This window comes from Medicago sativa, chromosome 1 (genome assembly GCF_051527215.1).
Source record: "Medicago sativa cultivar Bolivia chromosome 1, Bolivia_mono, whole genome shotgun sequence".
Classification (NCBI taxonomy): domain Eukaryota; kingdom Viridiplantae; phylum Streptophyta; class Magnoliopsida; order Fabales; family Fabaceae; genus Medicago; species Medicago sativa.
In genome coordinates this window covers 63,741,597-63,760,466 of record NC_140749.1, presented here as the reverse complement: position 1 = coordinate 63,760,466, position 18,870 = coordinate 63,741,597, and the positions used below count along the sequence as shown (strand labels likewise).

Genomic DNA, 18,870 nt, shown 5'->3' with positions numbered 1-18,870 from the left:
TTCTGCCGACACTTTGTCTTTTGCACACCATTTACAGATATGCCCTTTGTAGGTTGAGAAGTATTGGCAACATTCCTGTTGTACTTCGTCTGGAATCCTGTGGAGACCATTTTCGAATCCTGAGAATAATTCTTCGAATTGAAGTGTTTGTTTGAGATGCTCTGTAGAGACCTTTTTCTTTGAGTCGCAGACCATGAAACAATAATCTGAGACATATAAGACTTTATAATTGGTAATGGATGACCCATATTTGATTAGATAGTCATAAAAACGTTTCATTTGTTGAACAAATGAGATTAATGTCCATCCAACACTTGTTGCATTTGGTTCTAGATAGATTTTGTTTGAGATACCTATCTTTATAGCTGTTCTTGGTCTTACAACCATCTGATTATTTTCTTCTTCGAACCATGGATATGTCTGTTCGAATTGGAGAAATATTTCTCTTCCTTTGGCAAGGAAGTCATTAAATCTTTTTGCTGTATCACCAATCTCTTTTGGAAGATCAGCAAGTTCTTGAAATCTATAACCTTCTTTTTCCTCAAGATATACAGTCTTGAGCATTCCATAGTCATAGAATTCTTTAAGTAATTCCTTGGATATTCCTGGAACTGTATTTGCCTTTACCCCATGTTTGGTATTAACTGGATAAAAACATTCAATTGCTAGTTCTTCCTTGAAGTTGGCTAGCCATCTCCACTTTCCCATGAAATCATCGATGGTCTTTATCTTGTTTTTTTTCTTTTTGGAGGTTTATAATTGATCCCACTGAAACCTTCTTTTTAGATTCCATTTTTGATGGTTGGCCAATTCCTTTAGCAATGGTCATTTCTTTATATGAGGCTTTGTAAGCTTCTTTTGCTTTCTCCATTGTTGGATAAGCTTTGTGTCTGACATTTTTGCCATTAATATGAAGGCTTGCAATTGCCCAATTGTTGTAGATGCCTTTCATCGGACCATCAAAGATGACATACACATTCTTTTCTGGTTGTAGATCGACAACATCGCTTGGTTGGTCTAAACCATTTTTTGACTCTCTATCTTCTTGTTCAACTTTTTCAGCCCATGACTTTTTTGTATCTTCCTCTGGCATAGAACCTGCTGAAGATGTTGATGAAAAACTTTGTTGTTCATTCAAAGTTTTTGTTGGTTCTTCTGTTGTTGTTGTTGGAGTTTCAACATTTATGATCTTGGTTAGGCTTTCGATCATTTTAATCATCTCCCCCCTCTCTGAAGAGAGTTGTTTTAGCTTTTGGCTATGAATTTCAATCTGTTCATCTTTTTGCTTCAAGCTATTGTAGAGAACTTTTAAAGCTTGCTCCATTCTCTTGTCAAAGTATCTGCAAAACAATTGTTTTCTGATTTTATTAGTTGAATATAAGGATAGAATTGTTGGATGCGCATTTGCCATCTAACAAGTCTTCCTTGTTTATGATCAACTTTTAAATTGTAGCGCCAAAATCCGCTAGCATAAGTTGAATCAGTTCTTAATAAAAATCTTGATGGAATTAAATCCATTCTCCATTTTTCTAAAACATTTAAACAAGAAAGGGTTTCTTTCTCATTGATATGATATCTTGTTTCAGCATCTTTAAAAGAGCCTGAAACATACTTGCATAAAACAAGATCTTTATCCTTAATTCGGATATTATTACTTGAATAATCAAGTTTTGAATCAGTTGAAGCTGATGTTTTATCTGATCGCCCGTTAGGGATATCTGATTTTAACTGTGGGGTTGCGCCCACAATGGTATAGGATTGTTGTGGGGTTTCATCCTCAACATATCCATTGAGATTTAATCCCAATTTTTGTTTACCATTAGGTAGAGCTCTCATAACTCCAGCCCAAGTAAACTGGTTTGCATCAACATTTACAACCAAAAAATCATTTTCTGTTGGGTTGTATAGTTGTGGTAAAACTTTTAATTTTTCTTTTAAAGATTTTACAGCCTCAGTATCTTTTTGTGTCCATGACCATGGCACTTTTTCAGATATCTTCCTCTGTAAAATTTTTCTATCATTTGCTAAGTCTTGGAGAAATCCTTCGTTAGCAACATAATTTAAACATCCCAAAAATCTTTGGATTTGTTTTCTATCTGCCAATTGATCAGGGAAAAGTAAAATTTTTTCTTGAACATGTGGTGATAGATCGAGTTTTCCTCCTTCTCTTATGATAAGACCAAGGAATTCGATTTCTTGTTTCAAAAGTACTGACTTTTTTCTGGATAAAACAATACCTCTTTCTTTTATTCTGTTTAAAACAGTCGTAACATCTTTGATATGGTGTTCTTTACTTCCTTTAGTAAAAATAAGAATATCATCAATGTATACAAAGCAAATATGATCAAGACCTTTAAGAGTATTGTCCATAAATCTTTGGTATATTGATGGTGCTTGTTTTAAACCAAATGGTAAAACATTCCATTCGAAATGTCCTTCTGGACAACTGAAAGCTGTTAAAGGTTTAGTTTCTTCTGATAACCTTAACTGCCAGTACCCAGATTTTGCATCTAAAGATGAAAACCAATTACATCCTCTTATTTTTTCAAAAATGTAATCTTTTCTTGGTAACTTATATGAGTCACTTATAGTTTCCTCATTAAGTTTTTTATAATTGATCACCATTCGAGCTTTTCCTCTTTTTATTTCATTGTGTTTTCTGACATAAAAAGCTGGCGCTGAATGTGGACTAATTGAAGGACTTATTAATCCTTTTTCTAATAGTTCTGCTATTTCTTTTTTAAATTCTTCCTTATCTTCTCCTGAGTAAGGGATCTTGTATAAGGCCTTGACTTCCTTTTTAGGATCTTTAAGTTTTACAACAATTAAATCTTGTATTTTGTTTACTATAGTATCCAATGGATTTTCAGAACAAACTTGATCTAGATGATGTTCTAGATTTTGTTCAGTTGTTAAGTAAAACTTTCTTTTATCCCACATACATCTAAGTATGTTAAGATTTTCTGAAATTGCCTTTAAAATTTCATTTTTTGTTATAATGTTTGTTGTAACAAATTCACTTTCTTTTGGATTATTGACATCAAACCAATTTAATGTTATAGTGTCAGTTTTTTGAATAAAAGGGTTATATAACTTTAAAAAGTTATTTCCTATTATCAGATCTATTCCAGAGTCATGTTCATAAATTGATTTTACGTAGAAGTATTTATGTTCAATTTTTATAAAAACATGTTTTAAAACAAACCAAATTTGGTGTTTTTTCTTATCAGCAAAGATAATTTCTTTTGGTTTTTGTAGTCTAATCCAACCTTCCTTTATTATGGATCTCCTACCAAAACATAAAGTAGCTCCAGTATCAATATAACCCATAATTTTCTTTTTATTCAATGTTATTTGAATAAATGTTGCATTAGGGTTTCCATTTTTTAAAATTTTCCTACTCATTCTTCAATTTCTTCTTCAGTAGTATATTCAAAAATACTACTTTCGTCAGAGTCTATATCTGATTCTATTGGTTCAAAACCTACTTCCCAAATTAATTTCAAGGTTTCTTTTTTAGAATCTTTCTTTTTAGGACATTCATTTGCATAATGTCCTTCTTCATTACACAACCAACATGTGCATGTTTTCTTTCCTTTAGGACATGAATTCTTTTTAGGATATTTTTTATTCCTCCTAAAGTATTTTTGTTTATTAAATTTCTTAGGAAATTTCCTTTTTCTTTTATATTCAGAATGATTAATTTTCCTAAAAACTTTTTTCTTTTTCTTTCTTCTAGGTTTACTACAACCGTAGTTTCCTACTTTATTTTGAATTCTATCACAGCAAACATTTATTTTTGCTTCTCTTTTAGCAGTTTTTTCCATGCATTTTTCGGATATCCACTTCCTTAATGCAGTTATTCTTGTTCCTAGTGTATCTTCTAAACCTACAAATATTTCTAGGTGTTGTTGGATTTCTTTTTCCATTATTGTCCCTACGGATGATGGAAGTTTATTGTAAAATAATCCTAAAAGATTGTATTGTAATCTTTTTTGGGGATTTATTGCATAATAATATTTGCTAAACTCACATATAAATGGTTCAACATAACACATATCACATATTCTTAGATTAAAGATTCTATGGATGTTTGTATTCATTAGGTCTGCTTCTGCTTCTGGCGCATCAAAACCTACGAATTCTTTTTTCAGAATTGAATAGACATGATTTATAACTTCTTCGGTTGTTGATGGAAGTTCTGAGTCTGATTGTTCAGACATAAAACTCCAAGCATTTCCTATGGTTTTTGTTTTTAAATAATTGAAAATACTTTTTGAACTTAATTTTCCTAATGTAGGATCTAATTGGATTGTTACCATGTGATCATGATACCAACTTCTTAGTTCTTTTTTAGTATCCTCACTACAATCAATATTTAAAACATTATCTTCTTTGTGACGATTTATTGTAGGTATATATTTAGATGGTATTTGTTTGAATTTTCTTTCATCCATTTTATTTTGAATGATTTGTTGGTCGATAAATTCTTCTTTATCCTCTTGACGTCCTCTCTTACGTCCTTGTTCTGACGTTTCAGGTTGTTCATTAGTTTTCACAAGTCCTACTTGTGGTTCTTCTTCCATACTAAAAGAACTATCTGAATCAAAGTCGTAGACAAATTTGTATCCGTCATCAGATTCTTCGGTAATTTGGTTTTTTCTATTAATGTCTAAAGAAGCCATTAATGTTTGCAATTCATTTAGCTGGTTTGCTATTTCTTCTTCTGTTTCGTCCATATTAAGGTAATGGCGCGTGTTATACCCTAATTTTGGACCTCAAAATACTTGTTCAATTCTTCTTTTCTTGCATTATAAGTCATCTGATATGTCTCTGATCAATTGCATCTTTCTCTGCATTTTATTTCAATGTTATTTGCAAAATTCATGAAAAAGGGCATTTTAGTCATTTCCTATGTCAAAAGTTCTTTCAGTCTTTTAAAATTTTGTTTGAGTCTTTTCAAGTAGTTTGAATAAGTCTTTGTTTCATTCTATGTCAAAACCCTTTCCAAAAAATTGCATTTGAAGTCATTTTGAGTCAGTTTTGCCCTTAGGGGCATTTTAGTCTTTTCATGTGTTAAAGCCCTGTTTAAATTCTAAAAATTGTCTCTGAGTCTTTTAATTCGCTTGTATAAACTCTTGCTTTAATCCCTTGTTAAAAAATCATTTTAAAATTGCATTTGAGTCGTTTTTAGTCGTTTTAGTCCCTAGGGGCGTTTTGGTCATTTCACATAAAAACTCTCATCTGCTTTGTTGTTTTTAATCGTCTCGCTTTACGTTAATTTTCAATTTACTTTTTCAATTCAATTTTAGTTTAATTTTCATTTTAGTCCTCGTACTTTTGTTATTTACATTTTAATCCCTTTTAAGTTTGTTAGAGTCCAAGTGCCATGTGTCCAAATGCTATTGGTCCTTAAGAGTTTGTTACAAGTCCAAGTCCACATGGCATTGTTTCATTGGTCCAAGCATTCCCACATCACCTATATAAGTCAAAGTCTTGGTCAATTTTTCACATTCAATCATTTTTCACAAAAACTCCAAAAAATCACAAAATCATTTTAATTATTTCCTCTCAATTTTTTCCCTCTTTTCTAACTAACTTTCTCATCCTCTATCTCCACCCTAACAAACTCTAACCACCTTCAACCACCACCTCTCAACTCTAACAACTTTTCACCACCACCAAAACCACCCTAACTAACTCCTCTAACCTCCATAACCACCACAAAACCTCCATAACCACCACTTTCTTCATCCTTAATCCATCTTTTATTCTTCTTTTTTCTTCAACAATTCTCCCCTCTATTCAATTTTCAAACGATTCCGACGGATTCGGTCGAATTAAACACCGATTCAATTCATTCAAAACGCATCAACAACACTGATTTCCAGAATTGTTCAAACGCATATCAACACGAAGCTGTTTCCGACTCCAGCCTCAACCGTTCATCATCATCTTGACATTTCCGTTTCCGAACGAGCTCAATATCACGAGCAGAAGCAAGGCGCGAAGAACTGAGTTCAAATCTGAGATGTTAAAGAATCAGAGATTCAATCGGCCTTCAATCCAATCCTCGCAAGCGGAACAAACAGAATTCGAATTGGCTTCACCACGAGCATAATTCGACGTACCACAGCTTCAACCGGATCGGAGAAATGAATGGAGTAACCACGCCGAATTCGTGAAGAAGAATGAAGTGGATCCGAAGCTCTCCGTTGCGTTTTGTTCACCTCCGATCCAAATAGAGATTTGTGCGTCTGTGCTCGCTTCCTTTGGAGTCTAAATTCAAGCATGAACATGGAAGAAGTAGGAAATAAGAAGAAGATTATGTGTTGTTGTTAGGTATTGGAAAGAAGAGAAGAGAAAGTAGCATATTGCTGTGTTAGGATGAAGAAGAGGAATTGCCGCAAGGAAGAAGAAGAAGTGACGGTGGAGGAAGGAGGGAGTGCCGCAAACCAGTAGAAGGAAAGGGGAAGAAGAAGAAAAGAAGAGTGCTGTGTGTTGTCACGTGTTCTGAGTGTGGGCCTGGGCTTTGTCCTTGTTACATTGCTGTATTTTTGCTACCTGCACCCCCCTTCTTGCCAAATAAGTCTGCTTGCCTCAAATTGCTTGGTAAAGTTTCTAAAATTCTTCTAATTGTTTTTCTTGATAGCTTTGTTAAATCTTGGTGTGTTTTACGTGTTAGAATCGCTTAGGAAAATATATGTGTAAAGTGTAATTGGTATTGTTACTTTTTTTTAATTCTTGATAAATGTTTTTTGTTAAAATGTAGGTAAAATTTCCATATGTTTTGGTTCCTTTTGATCGTCCCTTGGCCATTCTTAGGATTGAATCTCGTTCTTGAAAATGTAAAAAATGTGTATGCTATCTTTTGTTAGTTTCAATTTTATTTGCAAGTTGTTAACAATGGTTCTTTTTTTACTTGCACTTTGTCCGATTTTTCCTTGCCTATAAAAATGTTCCAAAAAATAGACACCACGCCTTGTAAATTTGTCCTACCTTTTACTTGTGATTTGGTTAATTTTTCTACACTTGAAAATGATCCTAAATGTGTGTTATGATGGAGTTTTTCTACCCTATTGTTTTGGTACTCTTTCGGGCCTTAAAAATGCTTCAAACATGTGCTTAATTGCAATATTCTTGTTCCATGACTTGATTGAAATTCTTGCTTCCAAGATGTGTGAAATGCCATATGTGAATTTGCCTCTTGTATTTTCAATATTTCTATGCTCTTTGCCATTTCTTTTATGCAACGTTTCCATCATTTCATGTATTTTTGTTCACTAACCCCTTTATTTCCATCTTGTGTTTTTTAGCTTTATTTTCCTTGCAATTTAAAATTCATGCAAAGAATTAGAATGTAAAGATTTAGGAACTCTTGTAATATTTTACTTTCATGCTTTTAATTTCTTGGCAAAGAGGCCATAGAATGTATCTAGGGTATGATGTAAAGGACAATGGACTCTAATGATGTACACCGACACAAGCACCGACACATGCACACACACCACTTTAGATATATAGCTAGAATATGCATGTTTAGATGTATGTTTAGGATTGTATGTTTAGATGAATGTTTAGGCTTTATACTTAGAAAAATCATTTTCCAAAAAAAAAACTTGAACAAACTTCACTCAAATCATTTTCAAAATAAACCTTGGGATCAAAATCCCATTGAATTTTCCTTTTTCATTTTCTTAATCAAATTTCAATGAAAAATAATCATACTTGACTTCTTTTGCAAAATGACTAATCAAACCCCACTTTTTCTTAAATCTCATGCCTTCAAGGCCTCTCAATCTCTATTCTTCAAAACCCATTTTCAAACTTAAAATCAACCAACAAAAACAAAAACATTTTTTGGAAGAGAACTACGGTGGATTTGATCCCTTAAACGGGTACGTAGGCAAGGAACAAAATTCCTTCAATTCAACTAAAATAAAAATCCAAAAACATTCTTCTCCCTCCAATTCTTCACTTAGAAACTCTTAGGTTTAAATAATACTTTCAAATAGCATTTAAAAATAAAGCGCGCACGTAGAAATTAAAGACGGTTCCTATAGGATACTATAGTCGTTATGGGTGCCTAACACCTTCCCATAGCGAAAACAACTCCCGGACCTCGATTCTCAAGGGTTTTGCTTACTTTTTCCCTTCCCAAGAAAAAATAAGATATCACCGGTTAGAAAGGTTCAAACGTAATCAATGTTTGACACCCGAAAACCAAGATAAAACAGCGCGAAAAAGTTAATTTCTTTCTCTGATTTTTCAATTTTTTCTGAAATTTCTACCATGTCTCCCCCCTCTTTTTTGACAAAAGTTTGTAATTCTTCTAGGGTTAAACATTTGTCTCTAATGGGTAAAAATTTTAGTAAATCAATTAGATCATCTATCTTTAAACAAATTTTTTCATCTAATAATTTTTGGTTTACTTCTAGATCAGATAATTTTTCTTCAAGTTTTTCTCCAAACTTGTTTTCTAGTAGAACTTCTACTAATTTATCCAACTGTTTTTGAAGTGCTGTTAGATTTTCACAAATATCTTGCATTTTTTCACTTACACCTTTATTAGCCATGTATAAACTTTTGTATTTTAAGGCTTAAAAGATTTGCAAAATTTTCATACTCCCAGTATGTAGAGTAATTATCTTCAAATATTAGAAACCAATATGCTGTTTCTCTTAACCAATTAATTTGGTTTCTCATTCTAATTATATTATTATAATTGGGTTCTAATATGAATGGTTGGGGTATTACTTTCCCAAATGGGTTTATAAGACCTTCCATAAATTATTTAATTTCAGATATTATCTAAATTATTTTATTTTGTTTTAGACTTTTAAAGCCGGTTTTTATGAAAACTGGTTTTAAAAGATTTTTGACATGTGTCAAAATTTTACTGGCCAATGGTACAATGGTACCCAACTATTATGGTACGTAAGTGTTTTCCGGGATAGCCATCCTAAGGGAATGACACATGCGTGGAGAATATGGAGGGACCGGTCAGATCCCATACATGTGTGAGGAGATTGGTGTAGACAAATGGTAACTTTGCTTGACACACGTTAATAAACTCATTATAGAAATATAAATATTAAAAGTCGTGCATTTAATTTCTTAATAGTAAAAATATTATGTTTTCAAATGCAAAGTTGCTCTTTTTGAGTTTCTTAACGTGTGCCCTTAGGACACAAGTTAACATGACTCATCACTATATAACATCTCACCTAGTATTGTTGCATCATATCTAATCACTGCCTTCAAGGAACAGAACATTACTTCGAAGAGTTGTGATATTTGTACAGCCATATCTAATAACTTTGATGACAACTTTTATTTACTCTCTTCTTATTGGTCCAAAACAATAGAGAGAGAAAAAGGAAGAGAGATATTAAGAATATAATGTGAGTATGAGAAAGAAAGTTGTCAAAAAGTGGATGTACATATATCATTTCTCTATGCCGAACCCGCACTCCTAGGTTCATACGAAGACAAAACTCCAAAACACCCACGATATATAGAGGACTTAACTTATATGGTGGGCGACCTCAATACTACTACTACACACCCAAAAAATCTAGGAAGTTATCCCTCATCAAGGGGCAACCCCTAAGACTATGTGTTAGACTAAAACATTGACGGACACCCACCGCGGTGCTACGGTTAAACTATCCAACAACCTAGTTACACAAATCCCATCATCAACCCCTCCATATCTCCAACGTTGCGCAGTGGTAAAAAAAATGGCGCCAATGAATGTAATTACAACGTCGTGTTCACATACTTTAGCAACAGTGAAAATAGAATCACATATTAAATCGAATCAAACTAGAAGTTTAATTTGAATGACATGAATCTGATACAAAGGCAAACATAATCATAATCAAAGAAATTGAATCAAAAACTTGAGAGAAAAAAAAACAGCAAGGAATAAAATTTTCCCGATAAAGGGAAGAAGGAAAATGAAGGAGAAATTGAATGAGACCGAATTTTTTTTTTGAGAAAATTGAATTTTCTCAAGAAAATACAGCGGAAGAGCAATGCTAGTTGCAGTTGCTTGGACAGTCACTGTTAAACACATGCTCATGTATTGGGCCACGTAGCAATTTTTTAAAAATTGGTGACCAGTTTACAAGCTCTCTGTGTTTTCTTTCTTACACTTTTTTTTTATATATTTATTCTTTCAATTCATCGTTTCCACCAACGCCACCAAACAACTTCCACCGCCTTGTTACTCTTTCCCTTTTGTAGAGAACAGCCCACCATCAACCTGGAAGAAAGCCACCACCATGAACTTCAAACTCCATAAAGGAGGTCCAAACGTGTTTACAACAACACCACTTTAAATCTCCCATCATTGGCAGTCAAAAGACTCACCATCAACTTCTTGTCTCTCGTGACCATGTCTATAACCGGCAACCAACTGCATAAGTCAACACTTCTTCGCCATCCTTGTACCCACATTCAGATCCAGAGTATCTCTTATTCTAATCGAAATTTTCAAATGAAATGGTCATTATTGCTAAAAGAGAGTATTGCAAGAAAAAAAAAAGATTTAGATTTAGAAACATATGTAGCTATGGTGGAATTATGATTTTTAGGTTGTATTTTTTAAAGAGTTATGCTAACAAGTGCCCTTAGGGCACTTACTAAGAAGCTACAAATGAAAATAAGCGATAAGTTCAAAATAAAAAAAAGTCAATTTCTAAAGTTAAAAAAATATTAAATGCATGGGGAAGACTAAATATAAAACTCCACAGTCAATGCACCCTAGACAAATCCACAACAATACATTATAAATGCCAACAAAAAATAAGTTCATGGTCCCACCCACATAAAAGACATATGTGATCATAATGTTTTTCTAAATATAATTAATATGCTTAAATATGTAGATCGTCCCTTCAAGATGAATACCGATCGTCGTTTTCGCCATAGCATTTCTCCCATCTTTCTCGGGTTATAAACTTGATATAGTGACTATAGTGGGACATGAATTTAATGTGTTTTTGTGGGAATCAACTTCCTGGGTTTGGAGTATGTTTTGTAAGAATATTCTGGGTTGAGTTTGTGTAATTGTATAAATTTCTGAGTTTTTTGATTTTGGAAAAGAATTGAAAAATAATCTTTTTCTTGTTAGTTGGATTTATTAAGGGTAAAATCATCCATTCAAATCATTTAATCTGAATCAGTAATGGTTATCCACAGTCAATAGTTGCTACGTCAATAAAAATCAAACATTTTAAAAAAATGAGATTAAATACCGAACCAAAATGATTATTAATTGTAAGGTCTATTTAAAATAATAAAAAATTACATAGACCAAATGCCAAGTCCACCATATTTAGAGGGTCAAATGCATGTTTAAATGTGTAAGGTCTAATGAGATATTCATATGAGCAATGATAAACAGACACAAATTTTAAAACACAAATACGACACCAAGGTTATTTTCGTAATTTCCAATAAAGTGCAGGGGCAAAATTGATTTTTTTGCTGAACCTTCTCTCTTTCATCTTCCTCCTCTCTCCTTCCCTCTGCGTTTTCTTTCTGTTTCTCCCAACCACCATCTTCCACAACACCTCTGTCTTCCTCACCATCCTCAACCACCCACCGTCCTCACTACCATCGATGTGCTCAGCATCCTCAACCACCACGTCCTCACCAACATCAATCTGCTCACATCTGTTCTCTCTCATCTCTCTCATGCCGTCGTCGGCATCCTCTTCTCGCCGGTGAATACCTTCTCACAACACTACGACCACGCCGGTGAAGACCTTGCAACACCGCCTTCACACCATCTCCTCACGCCGGTGATCTCGCAAAACCGCCTTCCCACCATCTCCTCACGCCGTTGATGACCCGTTAAGACCTGCAAGTGACGGCGACGGAAAAAGACAACACCGGTGACGATGCCGGTGGTCGCGAGAGAGAGAGAAAGGCGTGTGAGAGAGGAGGCCTTTTTATTTGTTTTTTGTTACAGAGAGAGGCGTATGAAAGTTCAAAGAAAAAAAATGATTTTTTATTTTTTTTTAAATATAGGTATAAAGGAACAGTAAAGATGGTGTCTGTATTGTGTTTGTATTTGTGTGTTCAATTATCATTTCTGTATTCATATTGATGAAGTGGAAAACATGAAATGTGTGGGTGACAATGTAGTTTTTTTTTTTTTTTTTGGAGGGTGACAATGTAGTAAATGACCGTTTTTATTTTAATAATGTCAGTCAGCAAAGCCAGGCTGCCACAGCACACTCCAAGTCCAAGTGGTACAAACAACTGATCCCACGTGGCTACTAAATGTAATTACCCTCCGTCTCCGTCAGCAGTAAATACTAAAATCATCCACTGGACCCCACTCTCTCACAAACCAAACCAAACCAAACTCCAAACCCCTCATCCGTGCGAACCTTGTTCTTCTTCTTCTTTCCTAGATCTTCCACTTTACTTACAATTTCCATCTCATTTCATTTCTCATTCCATTCTCTTCATTTTCTCTTTACAAAACTCAAAAAACAGCAAAATACTTAACAATTACAATAATTCCTATTGAAGCTATTATAGAAAAGTAATTAAGGGAGAAAGGTTCTCTTCGGAGGGTTTTCGTTGAAGGGTACGTTTTTTTATACTGGTTTAGAGTTCTAAGCATTTTCCCAGCTGAATTACCTCTATTTTTTGGTTGTTCCTGTTTTATTAACTTGGTTTTATTTTATGCATCTCAATTTTCTGCTGTCGGTTGTCTTATTCATGAACTATCTTGATGGATTAATAAGAGTTTAGTTTAGGGACTAAATTGGAGTGTCTTACTTTTTCCTTAATTTGCTCATATCATATGCATCAACATAGTGCTGAAAGTTCTGAAATGGAAGTTTCTAATCTATGGTGCCTGTGTTTAAATTTTGATGTGATAGATTCTTGAGTGAAGAGAAACAGTATGACATAGGAGAAGAGGTGAATCTGGACAAGGAAGGACAATGAAGTTCCTACGCTCAGGGGAGCAATTGGGAGGAACATATGAAACACAACCTACATCCGAATCTCTTGTCACCAGGGACTTCTTTTCAGGAAGTGATCATTCTTTCCTACCTGGAAAACTTGATCACAAGTTGGACACCGGTAATATAGAAGAAGCAGAATTATCTCTGCGAGAAAGTGGCGTGTTAAACTACGAGGTTCGTTTCCTCAAAATACTTCACTTTTTTAAGTTATCATGTGGATTTTTGGATATGCATTTGGATAAACAACTAAATTCAGCGTTTGTAGAATTAAGGCCTGTTTGGATAAACAGCTTATTTACAGCTTGCGTAAGTTCTTTTTATAGCAAAAGATAAACAAGAACGTTAAATTGTTTTTGTATGTTGCTATATAAGTTGTTTTTATATGCTATTTTGAAGAACTAATGAAAATTAGTTGAAAAAAGCGTATGAAAATTGTCATAAGCTGTTTTCATAAGTTGTTTTGTGTGTGAGTTTTCAAGTGGTAAATGCCATTCCGTCTATGTACCCAAAAAAAAAAAAACTATTGTTTTAAATTATTAGTGATTGTAGCTACTATTCTAATTTGGAGAAAAAATATGCATGCAATCTACAGGAAGCTAGAGCATTACTAGGAAGATACGAGTATCAAAAAGGAAATTTAGTAGCTGCATTACATGTCTTTGAGGGAATAGATATAGGTGTTGTGACTCCTAAGATCAAAATTGCCCTTTCCAGAAACAAAGAACGCCGCAAGAAACATTCCCAAAATCATGGTGAACCGGAAATGTCTATACATTCTGTGGGCTTACTGTTTGAAGCACTCTTTCTAAAAGCAAAATCGTTGCAGGCTCTTGAAAGGTTTAAAGGTAACCTTGCTGGTTTTTTGATTCTTAGTTTTTCTCTCTTTTTTTGTATGTCAAGGAATTTGTGGTTTTTCGCTGCATATGGTACATCTTTTACCCGTAATCTACCTTGTTTTGCACTGGTGAGACTGTTTGGAAGAGTTTTTTGAAACATCTCAGTGCATGCTAATAAGTTGTTTTCTGCTTATTTCCATTAGATATCCAAGATAGTTTATGAAAACAAATTAAAATTTATATGAAAATTGATTGACTTTATTTTAACTTTTGTTATAGAAATAGCATATACGAAAACAGATTGGTTTCAATAACCATAGGACATTAGTCAAAGTGTAATCTAATATTTCAAATCATTCTTGCAGAAGCTGCCCAATCTTGCAAAGTTATTATGGACATAGTGGAATCTTCATTGCCTGAAGGCTTGCCTGATAACTTTGGTGCTGAATGTAAATTGCAGGAGACCGTGAGCAAGGCAGTTGAGCTACTTCCAGAATTGTGGAAGCTTGCTGATTGTCCTCGTGAAGCTACTTTGTCTTACCGGCGAGCACTTCTTCATAAATGGAATCTCGATCCAGGGACTGTAGCAAAGATTCAGAAAGAATTTGTTGTTTTTCTTCTATATAGTGGAGGGGAAGTGATGCCCCCTAATCTACGTTCTCAAATGGACGGCTCGTTTGTTCCGGCAAACAACATAGAAGAGGCTATACTTCTTTTAATGATTTTGCTCAGAAAAGTCTCTCTCAATAGAATTGAATGGGATCCTTCAATTTTAGACCACCTTTCATTTGCTCTGTCTGTTTCGGGAGACCTATCGAGTTTAGCCAATTATTTGGAAGAATTACTCCCTGGGACTATCCATCGAAGTGAAAGATTCCATGATCTAGCTCTTTGTAATTACGGAGCAGGTAAGGACTTGATGGCAATGGATCTTTTAAGAAAATTGTTGAGTGATAGAGAAAGGCCGGAACACGTTCCCGGTTTGTTAATGGCTTCTAAAATTTGCTGCGAGAACCCTAGTCTTGCAGAAGAAGGGGTAAGCTTTTCTCAGAGAGCACTTGAGAGCTTGGACGGAAGATGTAAGCAGTTAGAAAATGTTGCAAAATTCTATCTTGGTGTTTCATCATCTGCACACTCAAAATTGGCCATTTCTGATTTCGAGAAATTCAAGAGACAATCTGAGGCACTTCAAGCCTTGGAAACTGCTGGCAGAACGACCGGAATGAGAGACCCTTCAGTACTATACCATCTCAGTTTAGAATACGCTGAACAAAGGAAGTTAGACGATGCACTTTATTATGCAAAGTGCGTCATAAAACTGGAAGGTGGTTCCAATGTTAAAGGATGGTTACTGTTGGCACGGATATTATCTGCTCAAAAACAGTTTTTGGAGGCTGAATCTATTATCAACGCTGCTTTGGATCAGACTGGGAAATGGGATCAGGGTGATTTGTTGCGAACAAAAGCTAAAATTCAAATTGCACTTGGACAGTTAAAGAACGCCATTGAGACGTACACTCAGCTTCTCGCTGTTCTTCAAATTCAGAGCAAAAGTTTTGGTTCTTGGAAGAAGCTATATAAGGTTTGTTGTTGTAACCACTTGTACTGATTGAATATTTCTGCAGAATGGAATGCGTAACTCTTGTGACTATAACTATTAAAATTGGATAAATGTTTCACTGGTATAATTTTTTATGAGCTTGTTGTTTTTTCCTTCTGTTCTAGCTGTTTACCTTTTATCTATACCATTTGTGATAGGGTAACCGAGATCGTGCTAGGAACTTGGAAGTGGAAATATGGCATGATCTTGCTCATGTGTACATCAGTCTTTCCCAGTGGCATGATGCAGAGGCGTGTCTTTCAAAATCTAAGGCAATCAAACCGTATTCTGCTTCTAGATGTCATGCACTCGGTAAATATATACAATGCTCTCTCTTTTTTTTTTTTTTTTTTTTTTTTTTTATCTTTGAGCTGCATATTATTCCATTTAACTTTTTCTTGAGATGGCAATGACGCCAACAGATTATTATCACTTGAACATAATTGACAGTTGTTGTATTATATTTTATGATTTTTCTTTTCAAATTTAACAGGCGTAATGTATGAAGCAAAGGGCCTTTACAAAGAGGCTCTAAAAGCTTTTCGCGATGCTTTAGACATTGATCCTGGCCATGTCCGCAGCCTAATCTCCACTGCTGAAGTACTTAGACGCTGCAGTAATAAATCAAATCCTGCAGTCAGAACTTTTTTGACGGATGCTCTACGGCATGACAGATTGAATGCTTCTGCTTGGTATAATCTTGGCCTTTTTCACAAGGCTGAGGGTAAAATATCATCATTGGTCGAAGCTACAGAATGTTTTCAGGCAGCACACTCTCTTGAAGAATCTACTCCACTTGAACCTTTCAGATGACATATTATATAAAACCTCAAAGGGTTGTGTTCTAGAGGTAGAAGCAAAACAAAAAATGGTGACAAAACTATTCTAGCAGTTTTGTGATGTTGCGATTTACGCTTAGTATATTCATGTGTAATATTCAATTTTATCACAAGTCAATCAAGAAAGCTATAAATAAATAAATAAATAAATAAATAAGGTGGTACCATAGAACTTGTCAAAATATTTGTATGCAGACAATTTTATAAGCGCCAAAGAAATACAAATTGACAAATATGATTTGTATTTGGAATATGAAAAGCACTTGCATCTATAACTTTCCATAAAAATAACGTGATTTAGGTCCCACTGCATGATGACAGCAAGGTAAACTGAAGGCTTCAAAGGTGGCATGATAGAGAAGCATCACCAATTCACCATGACAAGTTTGACCGTAGGAGGAAAACAGTGCAAGCTTTGGAATAATTTTGAGTACTCATCAATTTTTTTACCAATATATTCATTGCAAAAATGAAATGTACTCATATTTTCATGGTTATGATCCTCTCCATTTAATTGTTAAATTGAATATAATAATATTATATTCATTGTGTCTGACTCTTTCTAAATATTTGTTAAATGAAGAAGAGACTCATAATTTCATGCCTTTCTCACCAATCTTGCAGACAATTAAAGATTTTTAGGCCCACCTGGCTTGTATGGTTGTGCTGTGCTGCTAAATTTTTCAGGGCTACTTAACCCTTACTCCAACGTTTTTCTTGCGAGCTTACCATCAAGCATAAAATAAGGTCAATATTTCATTATGGTATTAAATAATGGGTAATGTTAACTAGTGCCCCGGGGCACCCGTTAAGAAGCAAATATAATATATATTGTATTGGAAATTGTGTTGTCAATCCCTTAAAAGTCAATAAAGTGTCCTTTTCAATTTAAAACTTTCTCTTTATGGTTTTCTTAACTAGTGCCCCGGAGGCACCGGTTAACATGACCCAAATAATTCGTTGTCTTTTTTTCAATACATGTTAATGAACATTAAATTGAATTCAATTTGAGAAGTTTTTCATGAAAAAGTCTTATGTACAATTACGTTAAATGAAATAATCGGGAATGAATTCTCTCATGTGTATAATTTACACGTGAGAGGATAAAATGTGATCTTTAACCATTCGATTTCATTTTTTTTTAGGTGGTGCATTCAATTTCATTTTATCTAAATTCTTCATGTGTTTCTTTCCCTTAAAAATGATGATAGGTTACACTTTACTTTCTCATGTGTGAATTACACGTGAGATGATCCATCTCGTAAAGAATCAATTCGGGTGTCTTAAAGATAAAAATTTAAGGATTATTGGATTTAATTTATTTGAGAAATTGTATTCATCTTCATTTTCAAATATGAAAATGTATTTTACTTTACAACATTTTTGTCGTTAAGACAGTTTTAGAGGTCTATTTTTGTGACCTTAATGAGGTTTGATTAATATTACTGGTTTGGATGGAGGAATATACTCAATAGTCAATGCTATAGTGCGAATAATATCACCCGAAACAATTCCATTAAGTTTTCATAGGATTTTTCTTCCTACAAAATAGACAGGGATGTCGTTTCTGGATTGCTAGGAATATGTTTTGACATTCTTGTTTTTAATTTATAATAATTGATTTTTTTTGTACGGAAACAATCTTCCAAGAATTAGAAGATATCTTGAGTTTTTTCTTCAAAAAAAAAAAAAGAAGATATCTTGAGTTTTGAAAAAACTATTTCTACACATAAAGGGAATAAAATCCACTTTAAATCCTTTAAAACACTTGAATGGTACGTAAAACTTATGTTTGAAATTTTTATGGAGAATATAGAATCAAATAATAATATACTACTTTAAGATCGATTCTTGAAAGCAAATCCTTGTAAAGATCCGTGAGCTTTCAACAGGAAAAAGAAAATAGCACCTTATCAATACTCCACCATTGCTGTCACTTGCCACCACATACACGACATAGTAATAGTCAACCATGTATTAGAGACTACTCAATTAATTCAGCTACCCCCTATTTTCCATTGCGTCATGCTTCAAATGTTCTCTCTGTTTTTTTTTTTGGTTGACGCAAATGTTCTCTCTTTAATTAAACAATCCAAGAACAATATATATATATATATATATATATATATATATATATATATATATATATATATATATATATATTCGAGCTCCAACTTTGCACAATATGTTAAGAATTCATACTCAGTTTTAAATGAATTTATATGTCTTCGTGAGCTTAACTCAATTTGTAGGAACAATGCGTAGTATATGTAAGGTCTGAAGTTCAAACCTCGACCACCATAAAAAAAATTAATTTATATCTTCAATTTTAATCACATGTATTAACAAACATATGGATATATAGGGGGTTGGATAGCTCAACTATTTGAAACTAAGTGTTAGAAAAAATTGAAGAAACCGAGTACTGAAGAAATATATTAATGTTAGTGAGATACTAGCAATATATATAAATCTAAGCATTTCATTAGAAGGTAACTATTTCATTTTGTAATATTTCTACTTTGATTATAGTTAAGAGTTTCAAGCTTTCTCTCTATATTTTCTATGGAAAACATGTCTCATAACACCGATTTCAAATT

At 33.8% G+C, this 18,870-nt stretch overlaps 1 protein-coding gene across 1 annotated transcript; it reads left to right on the top strand.

Moving 5' to 3' along the window:
- The first annotated feature begins 12,399 nt into the window (after window positions 1–12,399).
- NPGR2 (no pollen germination related 2) lies at window positions 12,400–16,529 on the top strand. The gene is made up of 6 exons (XM_085728288.1): window positions 12,400–12,610; window positions 12,909–13,169; window positions 13,588–13,840; window positions 14,197–15,413; window positions 15,590–15,743; window positions 15,925–16,529. Exons 2-6 carry the CDS (start codon window positions 12,972–12,974, stop codon window positions 16,242–16,244), a joined length of 2,142 nt encoding a protein of 713 aa, XP_085584414.1. The 5' UTR covers window positions 12,400–12,610; window positions 12,909–12,971; the 3' UTR covers window positions 16,245–16,529.
- The last annotated feature ends 2,341 nt before the right edge of the window (window positions 16,530–18,870 follow it).